At 40.1% G+C, this 18479-nt stretch overlaps 2 protein-coding genes across 3 annotated transcripts in view; both read left to right on the top strand.

The window, feature by feature from the left end:
- LOC144653180 (N(4)-(Beta-N-acetylglucosaminyl)-L-asparaginase-like) overlaps positions 1-18479 on the top strand; it is a 44279-nt gene that overhangs the window by 21708 nt on the left and 4092 nt on the right. For both annotated transcript variants that reach the window (XM_078513123.1, XM_078513122.1), the window contains exons 5-6: positions 4664-4724; positions 5418-5469. In XM_078513123.1, coding sequence (XP_078369249.1) covers positions 4664-4724; positions 5418-5469 — 113 coding nt within the window. The remainder of the gene's footprint in view (positions 1-4663; positions 4725-5417; positions 5470-18479) is intronic.
- On the top strand, positions 5476-8475 carry LOC144653177 (uncharacterized protein KIAA1958-like). The gene has a single exon (XM_078513118.1). It carries the CDS (start codon positions 6754-6756, stop codon positions 8065-8067), a length of 1314 nt encoding a protein of 437 aa, XP_078369244.1. The 5' UTR covers positions 5476-6753; the 3' UTR covers positions 8068-8475.

Genomic DNA, 18479 nt, shown 5'->3' with positions numbered 1-18479 from the left:
GTATATTGACCAACTGGGGTGTACAAGGTACAGAAAGGTGAAGACTCTTCATCTTATTTCAACTGCCAAAAGCCGAGTTTTGCATCTAGAATGCTGAAGGTATCAGCACCTTGAAGATCGCGGCCGAAAAGTGGGGCATCTCCATGGCAGCGTTTAGATCTCTAGGATCAATGAACAGTCTCACTGCACTGTTGGGCTTCTGAATTACGACAAGCAAGTTGGCCCATTAAAGTGTTTCTTCTTGCCGTGCAATAACTCCTAGCTTTTCCATCTTTTTTATTTCTTCAATAACATTCTCTCTCTGTGGCACCTTCCTTGGAGGATGTACAACAGAGGTAGCACCGTTAGTCAGTTGGATGTGATACATTCCAGGCAAGCATCTTGAGCCTTTAAACCATTCTGTAACTCCACTCTCCTCTCAGGTGGTTTTGATGAACACTCTTCAGCAGGCCAAATTAATGTGTTTCCACTAAGAACTGACTCAACTTCAGGGTTCACAGGAAAGAACTTGACACTTTTGACCCTATCTTTGTATCGGGTGTTGTACACCACTTCTCAACTTGTGGTAAGAAAAGGAGTTCAACACAATGTTCCTCTTTTTCAGGTGTTGAAGGGGTTTAGGCTTGAGGTGCTGTAACTCTTCATTACATAGCATTGACTGAAAGAGAATTTGAGTAACCTTTACATCAAAGACTTGAAAGTTGCTTGTCTTCTTTAACACAGCTTGACTCAATCATGCAAATAAACAGAGGTGGATCCTCTTCGCCTCCTAGCTCTGAATCTCCTGCTTCGTGTAGGTTATGGACTTGTTTCGCCATACCAAATTTTCCTTAGACATGTCTTGTGTGTTTTGTCATGAACTCGCCGTCCACATCTATTTCCTGGTTTCCTGGGTTGAGATTATTTTGCAGTCATCCATGTTGTCCTTCTCCTCTATAGGTTTGTTTTTCTTTTGTGTGTATTTGAGCGCTGCGACAATTCCATAGCGGCATTTTACGTTAACGAGTGCAATTAGTATGTTTGGGTCTCCACCGCTAGAAAGCTATTCAGACTGCTAAGATCCATTTTGTAGTTTTTCCTGATTTCAATGACTTTTATAATTGTCATCGTATATGCTAGGTACATCGAATATGCTATACACTTAGAGTTTTTTACAATGGAAAACATTTGTGTCTCGAACAATGTGCTATTCTCTTAGAAGCGACGGTCCCTTATTAGAATCTTCAGATCTGTCATAACAATTAAAAATCCTCATTGTCTCCCTGACGTCTTCCACCGAATTTCAAGGCGGCCACAATGTGGCTTTTCATGGTGCATAATACTCTTGAATTTCTTCACTGCCATGTTCAATTTTACCACGTCTTGGGGTTTTGCAAACTTAAGTCCTTCGAGCGCATCTAATCCTGTATTGCCTAATCACTGCTTCTGGTAGCTGTCTTCAACAATGTGGTCTTTGTTGTGCAACGGATTTTTAAAGATGCACATGGCTTGTCTGACATATCTTGATATAAGTCTTGCACAGTCCACGACATCTCCAGACTATTATATTTTTCCAATGTCATTATATTTTGTCTTCCCTGAATCAAACAAAATCAATGGGAATTCTGATTTCTATTTTCAGTCAAATGTTAGCTGAATGGCTTGATTTGGCACATTTCGCTGCTCTTTTACACAATCATGTAAAAGAAGTAAACAATCAAGATAAGTAAATAAATAAATAAATAAATAAATAAATTTAAAGATAAATACATTTGTAAAGTGCTAAAACTATAAATATTCCAAAGCTGACATGGCTGACAAGTTAGAATTTGTTTATTTTTTGTGCTCAGTCATGCGACATGAATCAATACGTGATGACTAGCTAGGGAGGGTAGAGTCAAACTTGACATATTCATATCACAACTGCAGCTGACTCCTTGATTTTACTTTTAATAGTTAATCATAATTCTACCTTGTTACATCACTATGGAGTCACATGACGCCATAGATTTCAAAATATCAAAATTCTAAAGTCTTGTAACAGGAGCTATTCTTTCATATGTAAGGAGTTAACTCCTTACATATGAAGTGAGACCATGAAACTACAGTAACAGGTAATGTTGTGTCTGAATTCAGCAGCACTGAGCCAAAACTGAATGTAGTGGTGTCATAAAATAAAAGCTTGAGCTAAATCGCCCTGCACTCTTCATTACCTTTGCTAAGTTCAAGCATTTGGCCTAACAACAGGATGTTGATACAGCTCTGCTGCGTTGAGCAGAGTACCTGTTAACAAGTGCCTCGCAAAATGGAGGTTGAGTGCCTTCTACTATTGACAGCCAGGTCCTAGATGGAGACTGCTTCCATAGCTGTCAAATCCTGGCAACCGGGCCATGAGCCCCAATTGAAACATCTTGGGTACGCTATAAAACAAAGAACACTTACAGTAGCAGGTATATGACCTCGCTCACCATGAGTCCCCCATAGCTCAGTGGTTAGAGCGTTCCAACCGGTATTCTGGAAGGTCATGGGTTCAACTCCCGTTGGGGAACTCGGAAAATATTTTTTCCGAGTATTTGACTTGTTTCCACTTCTCCACTTATTTTCACTTTAGATCAGTAAGACAACTTTAATGTCTTTCGCTATCTCTCCTCCTCTTCATTCCTTGATGACTGGGTGAAAGCTCTGCTGAGAATATCTGAAAGGTACATTTCTTATCCCTTTTTGTAGATGGCTGTTAGATTGTACTTTTGCAGTCGTAACATCATGCGCTGTAGACGCTTTGGTGCACTGATCAAACTGTTCTTGAAAATGCTCTTGAGGGGCCATGTACGTACTGCTCAAACGTTCGACTCCAAACACATGCAATTAACTTTCAGCATCAGTCATGGCTCTTGATGCATAAGCCACTGGCTACCCTTCTTGCATGAGACAGGCACCGAGTCCCTTGTCCGATGCATCACACTGTAATTCTGTGTCTGCTTTGGGGTCGAAATACTTCAGTACTGGAGCTACTGAGATGATTTGCTTCACCTGCTCAAAGCTTATGCCTTGAATGTCATTGTCCCACAGGAACTGTTCTCTCATAGGGGCAGTGGCGAGAACTTCATATCTTGTTTGCTTGTTGGGGTAGGCATCTCTTTAACCCCTTGGAGTTTGGCTGGATCAGGTTTCAACCCTTCTTCTGATACCACATGTCCCATAAAGGTTACTTCCGGAAGGCGAAACTTCCACTTCTCTTTGTTTAGCTTGATGCCTTTACTGGGGCATTGTTCCAACAGAGCTATGAGTGGCTGGTCATGGTCTGCAATAGCTGCAGCTTTTGTCTCTCTAACCCTATAGATCAAGATGTCATAAAAGATGGGTAGGACACATTTTCAAACCTCCTAAGGCATTGTCGAGGCGCCGTTGAAACTCTTCAGGCGCAGGAGAAATACCGAAGGGCATTCTGGTCCATCGATATCTACCCCACGGGGTACCAAAGGTGGTGAGGAAACTGCTATCAGTATCCAACTGGATGTGCCAGAATCCATTCTTAGCATCAACTACGCTAAATTATGCCTTTGATAATTCTGGGAGCAAGTCGTCGATTGTGGGATCACTGCTCATTTCGCACATTTGTTCCACCCCTGCAGACATGTGCGAAATGATCAGTGATCCCAAACATTTTATCTCTTGCCGAACACTGGGCAGGACTGTTGCAGGGCTGTTGATTATTGCTGCGACACCAGAAGCACAATGGCGTAGTTGGCAGTTTTAGATCCATTGATGGCATTGGGTTTTGATTTGTGGAAGGCGATTTGCTTGTAAATTTCACCTGCTCCTGCTGTGTGTTTCCTGCAGATTTAATTAGTTAATTTGCAAATGCTGTCACTTCATAACTTTTGGCAATTTCAACAACTTCTTGTGAAGTGACCTTTGTGCAGTATCTCTACGTCAGTGGCCTTTCCCAATTAATTTCACACGAAGAGTTTCAGACATGAAACTAGTGCAGAATTTTCATATTTACACTGTGCAGCCATTGCGTATTCACGTCTCCCGAGAAGCGATTGACTTGTTTTCATTTTGCAGCAAGGGAAAAAATTTCTATTGTTTATCCAATACTCCAATGCTTGCACCATAATATTCTCTTAGCGTATGTGAGGTTTCTTTTGATCAGTGTCCTCCACACCCAAACTATATTTGAAAAGTGCTCTTGCTGCAGTAGATAAATATGCCCAGAGGCACAATGCTTGTTTTGTGGCACCTTAGCCCGAACCCTTCCCTAGAATTTCAGTTTCTTTCTCGACAGAGGTTTGAGTGACCCAGCTAGCTGTCACCATCCTTACAACTAGAAAAGTTTGAGAAAAGGTCTCCTGGGGTGAAAATATTTGAAGGATAATAAACACAATAACCTGCATTTGGCTTAAAAAATATGTACTGATATTTGTCCTTGGACATTATCTGTTCCTTGATGATCACATTTTCTCGAGCTTTGCTCTTGAAAAACTGTTCTCTCCTGGGAACAGATAGTGTCCAGAGAAAATGTCAGTACATACTCTCGCTCCAAATGAAGGTTTTTGTTTATGTCGCTAGAGAAAATAATTTGACAGTGAGTAGATCACTGCATGTAGAAAAACATAATAAAAGAACGCCAATTTACTTCATCGAAATGTTTCACTCTGGTAACCTAGTTTCTTTTTCTTAGCCACCCGCTTTGCACTCCAGATGGGATTTACAAGTGAAGACTTGCACACAAACCACTCAAGGTACAATGCTACACTAATTGTTATTGGTACTGATATTGGTAAGATAATAGTTTAAAAAGGATAGGACAGAGATGTAATCTAAGTGAGAGTGGTTTTGAAAAGATTGTTGTTGGTGGCTTGTTCGTAACTATCAGATGAATAACCAGGGCCGGGTTGTTCGAAAGACGATTAACGCTAACCCAGGATTAAAAGATGATCAAGATTTTAATTTCTCTTGCTGTAAAGGATTTTCCATAGCTAATGTTTTGTTAAGTTTGAGATTGGTCCACATCAAAACTGGGGGACAGAAAATATCAACAGAAAACCTCAACGAAATGTTATAAAATTGAAATCAAATTTCACGCTAATCCTGGATTAGCTTAATCGTGCTTTGAACAACCGGGCCCTGATGTTTAACACCATCAACGGGGAAGAGGTTTCCCCCTCACGGTCATTTTCCCATTATGTCAGTCACCAACAAGAAGGTTTCTCAGGACCACTCTTATCCAGACAATGAGCAACTATCACTCAAACTTTACGATGAAAATGGAGTAACTTGTAATAGAACTTTAATAAGGTCTCGTTACTATAACACCGTTGTGTATTGTTGTGTGGGAACCTGCAATCCAAATATTTAGTGATCAAAATTTGGTAACAGGAAACTGGCAGCTGAAAGAGTTTTTTATGAATCTGTCCTTTTTGTTTTGCTTTTAGGCAAATGTGGAAAGACTGGAAAAATAATAATTGTCAACCAAACTATTGGAAGGTAAAATATGCCATGACCCCAGTAAAAAATCACAGCTGCAAGGGGTTTTTTTGGCATCAGTTTAAGTGCAGAATGCACATTTGTGTTGGTTTATTAGTGTAATGTCATCCGCTAGTAGCCCGCTATACCATTTAGTAGTTCATTAGTTTATTGATGTCAATTAATAAATTAATTATTCTTGCACTAGGCAAAATATGGGATATATCTACATTACTTTAAAATGTACATCACAAAGGTACAGGGGTGTACCTAGTGTTTTCCAAGAGGGAGTTGCAACTCTTCTGAAATTAGTTACTCAAGAAAGTTTTACTATACATCAATTCAAAAGGTACACGCAAGAAGAATCATATCTTGACGATTTCCCTATGACGAGGTCAGCAAGCAACAGGCAGGAGTTTCGGACAACAAATGTCATGGACTGCATCAATTTAAATATTCTGGTCATAGCAAATATTCAGGAGATTAATGAAAGACTCGCTCACTAGGCATGGTTGCCCATAAGTAAGGCTTCAAACTGCGTACTGCACTTGAAGATGGTTCACATTCTAGATAAGTTATGATTTGCAAAAGCTGGCGAGTGTTGGGATAGGTATCATTGTTGCGTTCAGTCAAAGCTGTAATGGCTTTGTCAGGTAGGGATAACTGATCATTTTCGCCACCATCAGAGCAGTTCAACATCAGTGACCTGAGATGATAGAAGGTTTTCTGAATAGAACTGAAGTGGATCTTCAAGCATCTTGTGTTCTCGAGAGAAAAAAGCTTTGGAACAAGGAAGAGCAGAGAAGACAGTATTGTTGGTTCGAGGCTTAAATAAATATCTATCTGGATATTTAAGTGCTCTGGCAAGGTAATTGAAGAGCCCTCTTCTAATATTGTATAGGCCTCGTTGCCTCCTTGACTTTGTCTAATGCACATTGGTCGTAATAATTCCGAATGTGAATCTCATGTGATGTGCTAGGATTCTCGAATCCCAAGAAATGTTGCAGTAGACCACTAATTTCATCCATATCCGATTGACTCGTACTCATAGGTTGGTCAGAACTGGCCGGTCAGTCTGGTACTTTTTAATGTAAACTGGACCTTCTGCACGAAATATTCCCACAAATCCACCCTTATAATGTATAATACTTATTTATTATATACTCAACAAAATACCGCGTTTTTGATTGGTCAATGACGAATGCATAAATAGGTTATAGAGTGCAAATTGGGGTTATAGAGTGCAATACAGAAGTTGCTATGGAAACACCGGGGAAGCGCCAAATTTGAAAACCAAATTAAAAAATGGCGGACAGCCGGTTTGCTTTGTCAAACCAAAATATCGTCGAGCAACTTAAAAGGAAAATGCGAGAAACAAAAACAAGGTTGAAAGCTACACAGACCTGGTTGAATGTTTGGCAAACATGGGCGACAGAGAGAAAAGTAAACCCAAAACTGGAAGAATACGAGCACGAACAACTCGATGAGATGTTGCAAACCTTCTACACAGAAATACGCACAAAAGACGGGTTTGAATACGAACCTGAGAGTTTAAAATCCATGCTGGCAGCCCTTGACCGCTATTTAAAAGAACACGGCTACAAGTACTCGATAATTAGAGACCGAGAGTTCCACCAGTCCAAATTGGTACTTAAAGGAAAAGTGAAGTGTCTCCGACAGCAAGGAAAAGGCAAAAGACCCAACGCCGCGAACGCACTGACAACCGAGGAAGAAGAAATGCTATGGAGTGAACAAAGTCTCGGTGACTGCAGCCCAAGAGTTCTTTCCCAGACGATGTGGTGGCTCTTGACTCAACATTTTGGCCTGAGGGGAAGACAGGAACACCACTCAATGGAAGTCGAGGACTTTAGTTTTTGTGTGGACGACAGCGGCACAGAGTACGTCACATTTAAAGAGAATCCTACAAAAACGAGGCAGGGAGGACTTAACACAAAACATCGTAGTGTTCTGCCAAAAATGTTCGCTACTGGCGGTCAGAGATGTCCCGTTGAGTTGCTGAAGCAATACCTCAGTAGACGTCCTCAAGAGCTGCGAGAAAAAGGTCCTTTTTACCTTGCCATAATTGAAAACCCCAAAACAAATGTTTGGTACAAGAAGCAGCGCCTCGGCGTAAACAGTATCGACAAGATGATGAAGAGCGTTGTAAAGAACACACTTCTGGAGAAAAGCAAGAAGAGATTGACTAACCACAGCGCAAGGAAGACGGTTGTGAAGAAACTGAGGGCAGCAAGCGTCGAGAGGCAGTCGATAATCCAGGTGACTGGACACGTAAGCGAGAAATCTCTTAACGACTACGATGAAGGTAGCGAGAAGGAACAGCGACAACTCTCCAACATTATCAGCATGCCTCCACAGTCAGCAGCTTCGAGCAGTTTCGCAGGTGTACCCGCAATGCCGTCTTTTCCCGCTACAACTTCAAGAGCTGAACAGGTGAACACAAGCAGCCATGCTTACACCGTGAACAATTTTCACAACTGCCAAGTCACATTTAATGTGATTCAAGGACATTGCACTTCACCTGTCTGTGAATCCGAATGCTATTTAGTGAGTCCGATTGAGATTAAAAACATTCAGGAACATTTGAAAAGAGATAAGTGAACCAGTATTCTTGTCGCTTTTAACAACTGAAATTTAGCTTTTTGAGTTCAGCTTGTAAGCGTATATTTTCTCAGAAACTTTTCAAAACTTCACGCTTGATTTGCCTTGTCACAACATGATATTTTTTGATTGGTTCAAATAAAACATGTGAGCATTTGGGAAACCATTGAAGCGTTTCATGTGGTATGCATGGCGTGCAAATAGCGCGACGCAGTAATTTTTGTTGAGTACATAATAAATAAAAAATCGTATGAACTTGCTCGTGCATTACGTGATTTATGGTCACTCGTGATGTTTTAAAAGTTCTCAAATTGCACTCGCCTACGGCTCGGGCAATTTTGAGAACTTTTAAAACATCACTTGTGCCCATAAATCACGTAATGCACTCGCGTTCATACGATTTCCTGTACGTATCGACTGATTTGACAGGGCAAATCTGACTAACAACGAAATTCAACTTAAATATACCGGACTGGCTGGACAGTTCTGATAAATGGATAGCGAAATGGAAAGATCTTCGTTGCAGTTCTAACAAAGCCATGGTAGCGTTAACTTGAAATTCTAACTCTGTAGGTTCTGTGACACATTCACTAGCAGAAGACGCAGCTGAGTTTACATCCATAACAGGTTGTTTACTTGTTTGCGCACTTATGATCACTTCAGAACATGGTGATGAGATCTCATGGTCCCTCGGTAGGTTCCTGTCCTCTTGCTATGTTCTGATAAACTCAACGACTTTTATTTTCGGTTTGCACAGCTTGAAACAATTTTCATTTTCACCACTTCCAATTTACTTGGCAATACAACTTTGAACACAGAGAACACATTGAACATGAGGAGCGCGAGAGTCACTTCATACATGGTACCCATGGGGCTACCACAAGTCTAGAATGTGTGGTTTCTGCACATGCTACTGCTGCGGGTATAGCGGGCTGTAACATTCTCCCCACCTTGTCATCTATCAGAGAGGACAACACTGCGTTTTCACTATGAACATTGTATCATACTTTTCCCCACCATCCAAAGGAACTTCTTCAGCAATCACTTGTGGGGTTGCTGACTCTACTTCTAATCTGTGTAGACGTTGATCACTTTTCTTGGATCATAAACAGTACTCATACCGTCCAGGGTGAACTTCTTCAACCCTAGCCAAAGGCCATTATTTCCCGAGACACCTTGTCGTCTGAGACCAGCGCAATATCTCCTTTTATGGGGGCTCCTTCTTAACGCTACTTGTTTCTCAAGGTCAACTGATGCAGGTACTCTTGCTTCCAACGCTTCCAATAATGTTTGAGTAATCTCTGGAAGTAAAGGTACCTATTCATAATTCTCTTACTTGATATCTTAAGACTGTTTTCATGAACATCAGATAATTGTTTCAGTGATCTGAAATAGACGATGGATCTCCATGATCATCACTCACTGAAGTCAGAGGTCTTGAGTTAATGACACCTTGTATTTTAATAAGCAATGTATTCAGCTCAGTCAGCTCAGTGAAGGCAAGAAGTGCTCTTCCCTGGACCTTGCAAAGTGGTTCTTTGACTGCTCGACACAAACGTTCCCACCAACCACCTCTCTGTGGCGAACGCTCAGTGATGGATTTCCACTTTGATGATAACTCAGACTTGATACGATCTAGATTAATTTCATCCCACATAAATTGGGTTTGTGTCTTGTGGTTGGCATACAACTTCTTGATTTCATTATTTGCTGCTATGAATGTTTTTGCATTGTCTGACTACATTGTATGGCACGGACCTCTGCCACTTGTCATGTGACTAAAGGCTTGTAGGAACTTGTCTGTCGTCAGGATGTTTGTTAGCTCTAGGTGAACCATGCGAGAAGATGCACAGGTTAATACACATATGTATGATTTCTTTACACTTGATCCCGCTTTCACGTATAGGGACCTAGCGAAGTCAGTACCAATGTGTGTAAACGGTAGTGAGGGTGTAACTCTGTCCTCAGATACTAGTCCCATTTTCTGACCACAAGGGCCAACAAGCTGCTTTTAAAAAGTTACATTTTTTATTTTTTTTTTATTTTTTATTTTTTTTTAATTTTTTTTTTAATTTTAATTCATTTATTCAAACAATGTAATACAAAATGAAAAGAAAATTACATGCAAAAGGGAAAACAGAAAAAAATTAAACTAATAATAACACACTGTTTATAACTAGTGGGGATACATATGAAACAAAAGCCGTCAGTAGTGACCACTGATGATTAACAAGAAACTAATACTACTTACTTAAATAAAAAGAAATTACAGCAAGGTTTACAGGCTAGGTCAAGATAAAAGTTACAGTTGAAAAGAAAGGGACGTTAATTACAATTTGACTTTACATTTAAGTTTTCTGACGGATATTGATTATTCAGTACATGTTAACAGACACACTGCAAAGACGTTAAGGAGGAGCGCATTTTTCTATTTTCCATTGCAGCAACATTTTTCTTCTGAACTCTTGAAGATGGGGTTTTCTTTCAAGCCTTTTACAGTTATATAAATACTGTTTAAGGTAAATGATGAACAGGTGTAATCTGTGTTTTGTTGGGGGATCAGACACCTGATATGCGGCAGTAGCGGTAATATCATTGAAAGTTATCTGTTTACTCGAAAAAAAGAAAGCAGAGCTATGAGCTTGATTAAACCAAGCAAAAGCGTCCGACAAAAAGGATGTTGTAATGTTACAATCTAAAAAAGCGTGTTCAATCGAATCGGGATTTTGACAAAAAATGCATGTTGCGTTGTCGGCTAGACCATAGTTTTTAAGTTCTTTCTTTGTAACGATTATTCTATGTAGTAGTTTGAAGGAAAACTGCCTTAGCTTGTTATCTCGTGAAGATCTATAGATGAAGGAAAATTTGTTCTTCCATTCAGAAAAGTCTTCAGGGAACTTATCTTTCCATTTTTTGATACCGGTAGGTACAATGTTGCAGTTTTCATTGAAGAGTTTATAGTAGTGTTTGCAGCGCATGTTTGCTAAATCTAAAGTTATTTCCGACCCAGCTGGAGAAAGAGCTATGATGGTCGAATACAGACTATCTGAGGACGGCTTATAGTCTTTAGCTTTCTTTTTTAAATTTGAAGGAATTGCTGCAATTAACTGAAAGTAGTGTAAATAGTTTGTCTTAATCTGAAATTTATTTTGAAATTCGCTAAAAGACAGGAAGTTTCCGCTTGAGTCTAAGAGGTCTTGTACAAAGTAAATCCCTTGGTCAAACCAGGTTTTCCAAAATAAAGGTTTATTTTCTATAGTTATAGTCTCGTTATTCCAAAGTATATATTCGCCATACAGGAAAAGGCCTTTACCTTGTTTTAATTCCTGAAAGTAAAACAGAAGTTCTCTGTAAAAGAGAGGCATTTTTTTGTCTATGGAGACAGGATTAAAATTACACCGGAGAAGAAATGACAAACCCCCATATTGTGAAAGGTAGTGATTTGGGATTGCTTTCCATACATCTTCAGAGTTACTCAATAGTCTGCTAATCCAGGCCAGGCGTAAAGATTTAACAACAGTTTCAAAGTTGACAAAATTTACACCTCCATGCTTAAGCGGTTGGTACATGACAGCTCTCTTGATTTTATCTTTTTTGTTGTTCCACAAAAAAGAGAATAACTGAGACTGAACCATTTTGATGACGTTCCCTGGGACAGAAAGCATAGATGCTGCATATATAAGTTGAGAGACACCTAGCGATTTAGCTAGAAGCGACTTTCCATAAAGGGTAAGATCTCTTGATAGCCACAAGTTCAATTTGGTTTTCATTTTCCGGATTTTTGCGAAAAAATTAGCTTCGATGTTCTTTCCTTGATTGTAAGATAAAAAGGCTCCGAGAACTTTAATCGGATCCTTGGTAGTTCTAAAATCAAGAATCTTTAAGTTACTTTGTTTCATAGATCCTAGCCACATTGCTTGAGTTTTCTTTTTATTTAATTTAAGTCCAGAGAGGGACCCGAACCAATTTAAAATTTGTAAGCAAGACTTAAGAGAAGTCGTATTGTCGGCAATAATAGTTGTGTCATCCGCAAACTGTGAAATTTTTGCAACCGTATTATTTGGAAGTAGTATGCCTGTGCAAGTTGGGTCTTGACGGATCTTTAAACCTAGTAACTCAACCGCAAGAATAAAAAGAAAAGGACTAAGAGGACAGCCCTGTCTTACCCCCCTAGATATTTCAAAGTAATTTGTCAGGTAGCCACCATTCAATACGGCGCTTTGAGAGCCATTATAAATAGTAGAGAACCATTTGATGAAGTTTGAACCGAAGTTAAAAACTTTAAGAGTATCCAGAATAAAACTCCATTCTAAAGTGTCGAAAGCCTTTTCAAAATCGATAAATAGAAAAATTCCAGATAGATTCTTTTGATCTAGGTCTTCCATTAAGTCACTCATGAGTCTTATATTTTGACCTATGTATCTCCCTTTAACGAATCCCGTTTGGTCGCCATGAATCAACTTGGGTAAATATTTTTCTAGTCTCAATGCCAGAATCTTAGGCAGAATTTTGTAGTCGATGTTTAGAAGAGATATAGGTCGCCAGTTTGTCAGATCTGTCAGGTAAGTATCACCTTTAGGAAGGAGTGTTATTGTCCCTCTTCTCTGGGAGATGGATAGTATGCCTTTGCTGAAAGCTTCGTTATACGAATTAAGAAGGTCGCCCCATAGAAGGTCAAAGAAAGCGACGTAAAATTCTTTTGTGAAGCCATCTTCACCTGGAGTTTTGTTTTCAGCAAAACAGTTCAGTGCATCTTTTAGTTCTTGACATGATAAACTTTGATCCAGATCCTCTTGTTCTTCCTTGCTCAATCGGGGTGTATTGATATCCTTGATGTAATCACTGAAACCTTTACTTGGCTGCGATGTTTGTATATTATCAACCTTTGAAGTATACATATTTTTATAGAAGTTTTCGATTTCCTTGTTTATCATCGTGAAATTCGAAGTGATCTCCTCATTTTCTAATTTAATCTCGCGGATACATTTTTTATCATAATTAGTCTTCTCTAAATTATAAAAATATTTGGTCGGTTTTTCACCATGTTCCAACCATTTTGTTTTTGATCTAAACATAGCCTCTTTTCCTCTGGATTCGTGAATTTTTTTCAATTCTTCTTTAGCGGTTTCGTATCTGTCAAGTATGACCTCATCTAGCACATCGCCGTTGCAAATTTTAAAGTCAAGTTCTTGTAATTCTTTCTGAAGAGATTGCTCTTTGGTCTTCAGTTCACTTCTTTTTTGTTTTGAATATTTAATGGTTGTGGAGCGAAGCTCCATTTTTATTAGTTCCCATAATAATTGCTTGTCTGAAAGCTCAGAGTATTTTGCTTGTATCAGCGGATATTTAAATTCAATAAGTACTTTATAGCTTTCGTCTTCCAACAGAGTGTTGTTAAATTTCCACAAACCGGGTCCTCTTTTGAAATCACTTTTGATTTCTAAGCATAGAAATATTGATTTATGGTCGGGAGCAATGGACGTGCGGGTTTCGGATTTGAGCACATCGAGAGATAACGCATGAGAGACAAGGAAAAAATCGATTCTTGATTTTAACTTTAAAGGTTTTGATTCATATGTAAATGTTTTAGCATTCGGATGTAAATGTCGATATATGTCAATGAGGTTAAGTTCGTCCATAAGATCAACAACGGCATTTCTGTAAGCTGTTGCTTTCCATGGTAGGCCACCGCGTTTATCTGTTTGATTAAGAGCAACATTCCAATCGCCGGAGGCAATAAGTCTAGAGGTATCTGACTTTGATATAATGTATTCGGTTAAATTTTGAATGAACATTTCTTGTTCGCGGTAGTCATTCGGAGCATAAATATTAACGACAAAAAAGGGCAGCTCGTCGATTGTAATTTTTGCAATTATATATCGCCCCTGAGGATCGGTTTGGATACTGCAAAGCTGAAAGGTTGAATTGGGATTTAGTAACATGCACACACCTTTTGAGTGTGCAGTCCCGTGAGAAAAAATCATTTGTCCGCCCCACTCCAGGGACCACACCTGTTCATCATTAGATTGAGAGTAAGTTTCCTGAAGACAATACAAGGTTGCCTTTTGTGATTTCAAATAGGAAAATATCGCTCCTCTTTTGTTCTGATTTCGTAATCCTCTCACATTTAGAGAAATGATTTTAAATTTACGTGACATTTCTGTGTTTTAAATTTCCACTGCAAATTTCTGGCTGACATCCCAATCTTTGTTGACAGTTCCAGCCGAGATCTTTTTCGCAACGCAATATTTTTTTTTTAAACCTTTGAAACCTTGGTACAAACACTTTTTTGGTTTTCCTTTTAAAGGTGGCTTTTTTACTAACTGAAGGAGTGATTCTGCATACTGGCTTGCTACACATGTTTACAAAAACGACAATAACAAAAACCGATCACAAGGACAATAAAAAACACGGGGAAAATAATAATAATTATTTCTATATACCTTATATAGAAAATGGAGTAATAAAAAAAAGTCTACTGTGAGCCTCTTACCTCCTTCACCTAAGCCTGTCCCCATCCTTTTTAGAATGTACAACGAGTAAGTTCAGTGTCTAATTGACTGATATTAAATAGTTCAAAAACTCGTAAACACAAGTTAATTTTGAAAGTTTTCCATGACGAAACATTTTTTATGATTAGTTTGACGTCAGGTCTTTCTTGGGTTAGCCAAATTCTCTGTCTCAGGGTTGGCAATGTGGTTTCTGCACCAGCATGGAACCTCTGTTTATGGACATCTAGCATCATCTTGCAACTTCTGGATGCCCACGTGACAGGATTAGTTGATGCTTTGTTTCTTCAGGAATGTCGGCAAACTGCAATCGTCCACCTGCTTTTATTACTTGATCATCTCTGTCATAGTAAGGGTGTAGCCCCAGCAGCGGCTGCTTTTGGGCAGGACTATTCCAGCTTTCAACTGCTCGTGGTCTTCTTTATAAACATCTTGTTATACCCACATACGACACCTCAACTCTGCTTGTTGTATTTTTCAGCTGACAGCTCAGTTAGAGATGGAGCCACTGTAGAGATGGAGATGGTGAACAGCTCAAATGCCTTCCTTTCCTTTAATGAGTTTTAACAAAAAGAAGAGAAAAACACGTTGCTTGTATTGGATTCTCTTAACCATGAATAAGTTCAGTCAGTAACATACAGCAACTCTCTGCCTTTCTTGCCAAATGACCTCTACCCATTTCCCAGTGGTATGTGAGAGAAAGAAATTTTACTTATTTCGCTTTGCTTAACCACGGAAAATTTCCCTTATTAATCCACAGTTATTATTTCACTTTTTTAACATCTACTCGCTCCTGACTTGTTGTAATCGTGGTTTATTTATTAACATCTATTCCATTGTTGGAATAAATGGTGTTGGTGTTAAACTCAATCTCGCACAGAAACTATTACAAAACTACAATGACAACACATTTTTCTCATCGATCCTAGCTTGGTTTTTGGCCAACGCATGGGATTTTCTGATCCCATAATAATAAGTAACCTGGGGCTGGGCCCAGTCCCTCTTGTTCTACTTGCTACACACTCTCCTCCAACAGAAATGCCGTCCCGACATTGTAACAGTAAATACAAAACCAAAGAGAAAAATGGTTAGGGGGCAGTGTCAGTTCTCATCTCGTTTCAAACTGAATACTTATTGCGGCAGTTCCATTATCGGCAGGTTTTGTCTTTAACCAGTTTGTAAATAAAGGTAAAATCCAACACAAATTTCGCTTATGATTTTGGTTACAGAAGGTGAGCAACAGGTCTGCTTGTCCATGGTTAATACTCAGAACAATCAGTTGTGACTACGAGAGTGTTCAGTACTGGTTTGTCCATTTGGGCTGTGGTATATACTACAGCTGTGGAATAAATGTCATCAGGTGCATCATAGGTGCTTTCGTGACTGTGTGGTTTTTTTGATACATCTGCAACATTGTGTCACAAAATACTCTATGTCACGGTACATATGTGGCCAGTAGAAGCGGGACCTTGCAAGTTCTGCGACTCTCTCCATACCAAGGTGTCCCATCTCTGTGTGTAGTTCTTTAAGTACCACTGAGATGAAGATGTGTGGCACTAATAATTGTATCTTAGAGCTTGTTCTTCATCGCAGGATATCATGTTCGTCAACTTCCAGTTTCTTCCATTCTCTCGTAGGGTTGGTAACTCCATGGGGTTTACTCTTCAGTTGGCCCTAGAGATCCTTTAGGCATTTCTCCATGTACCTCTGGTAAGCTGCCGGTGCATTTTTAAGGCCAAAAGGAATGCGGTTCCACTAGTATAAACCACAAGGGGTGATGAATGCCATAAGATGTCGCTGTTTTTCTGCTAAGAATCCTTGGTGATATGCCTTTCCTTGGTCTAACACTGAGAAGTAAATGTTCCCACTGAGACTATTCAGGATATCTTGGATGCGAGGGATGGGCTGGCGGTCATCCTTAGTTTTGTTGTTTAACTGCCTATAGTCGACACAAATCTCAGACTGTCATCTTTTTTCCTCACACGCCACTGGTAAAGAGTAGGGTGACTTTGAGTCGCTTATCCAGCCACCACCATTTTACCTCTTCATACAAGGGCTTTGGAATTAAATATTTGCATGTTTTTTTGTACTGGGAGATCATCTCTCAGGTTGATTTCCAATTTCAAGTGTTCGGCACATCCAACGTCACCATCATCTGTAGCGAAGGTACCCGACTCTTCCCTCAACATCTCCTTGACAATCACCTGTTGCTCACTTGACAAATGGCTCAAGTCAACTGGGGGAGACCACTGTGCTTCACTTTGTTCGGCTGACTTGGCTCCCACTCATAACTGGTTGCCTCACTCCAAGTTTCACCTTCCTCTTCCTCTCGTTTCTGTTCAGCTTCGACTGGCAGTAGCGTGACGGAGTGCACGAACTGTATAGTGGCCAGTTCTGTCCGCCTACGTAAGGTCATCTCTCGTTCGATGTTGTTGCATACTGGAACATACATTTGGCTCGAAAACCTGGAGGGGATTCGGTGGAGACAGCCCTTAACTTCTAGCCCCTCAGGCCACGCCTCTTCCTCTTTGGGCTCAAACACAACAAGCAAATCTTCTTCTAATAGTCCAAAGTGCACCTGACATTTGACTCTCACAGTCTTTCCTGGTGGGGCATATATATTTTGTCTGCCAACTCTGAGCATGCCAGTGGCAGCCCATACTTTGGAGGAAATTTACCAGCGCTCTCGCTTCGCCCTCTTTCACAGATGGGAACGAGTCGTTCACTATTCGGAGCAATAGGCTGGTTGTCTTGGAGCTACTACTCCTCTTAATGACCTCTTCAATGACGTTTAAGCCAATGATGGGATACTCCTGATTATCTTCACTTCCTATTAGTATGGGTACTGTCAATGGCTCCGAGTACCTGTCCTCCCCAGCCAACTGGAACTCTACCTCGATCCAGCCATTATATGCAATTTTTGTACCATTTACGGGGGGCTTGCTGAGTTACAGACCCTTCGGCTTGACCTTAGGCATTGGTAACTGAAGTGGCAGACATCACCACAGTTCAAACAATGGTTGCAGCGGAAACCCCCTCTATGTCTCTCACAATTCCAGCACCCTCTAGGGCAAATCGTCCCTTGCTCTGCAGGGTTGTACTGTGGGTGGGGGCTAGCGCGGCTTTGTTGTTCTATACCCTCCCAGATAGCAGCCAGTTCAGCTTTCAACTCTCTAACTTCAGTACGAAGGTTAACTTTTGGTGGCTTTTCTGGGGTTGTACCTTCAACTGAGGCACGGCTGTCATCATGGGTGGCCAATTGAGCTACAAGCTGTGTGGGGGTCCGGTTTGTGGGCTGGTCGCTTTTCTCATCGATCCTCATCGATCCATCGATTTTCCGATCCAATTATATGTAACCTGGGGCTGGGCCCAGTCCCTCTTGTTCTACTAGCTACATAGGTATGTAACAAATTGATGTTTTTGAATAGTAAGAAATTATTTTGAAAGTTGTCAACTAAACAAATGACGAATTTATCCAACATTTGTGAAACAAATTTTAATTACAGTCACCAAACTAAACTCATCTTAAAGTGTATAGCCAGGAAAATAATGTTGACCAAGGGGCACGTGGCAATGTTAATGACCTGTCGCAATATAATTTGTCTTCACTATGAATTTAGAGGTCAAAGGCGCGTGGCTGGGGTTTTGGAAGAGATTTGTGATTTGATACTAAGCTGTCATTATGCAACAAACACATCAGCTAGATCAAAACGTTAACCTCTGCTAGGGTGCGATTCTTTTGACTAAATATACTATGCCATTATAATACGTTGGGGGGGAGGGGCAGTACGCACACTAAAAAGGTTTTTATAAAACAAACTCGACAAATGTTCTGGTGGAGGCTTGACAGTTGTGTTCAGATGAACAGTTATTACGTTGTACTTGATATGCATGAGAAACAAG

Source organism: Oculina patagonica, chromosome 5 (genome assembly GCF_052425735.1).
Source record: "Oculina patagonica isolate OP01 chromosome 5, crgOcupat, whole genome shotgun sequence".
NCBI lineage: Eukaryota > Metazoa > Cnidaria > Anthozoa > Scleractinia > Oculinidae > Oculina > Oculina patagonica.
Note: the sequence above shows the minus strand (reverse complement) of the source record. Positions and strands in the feature narration are given on the sequence as shown.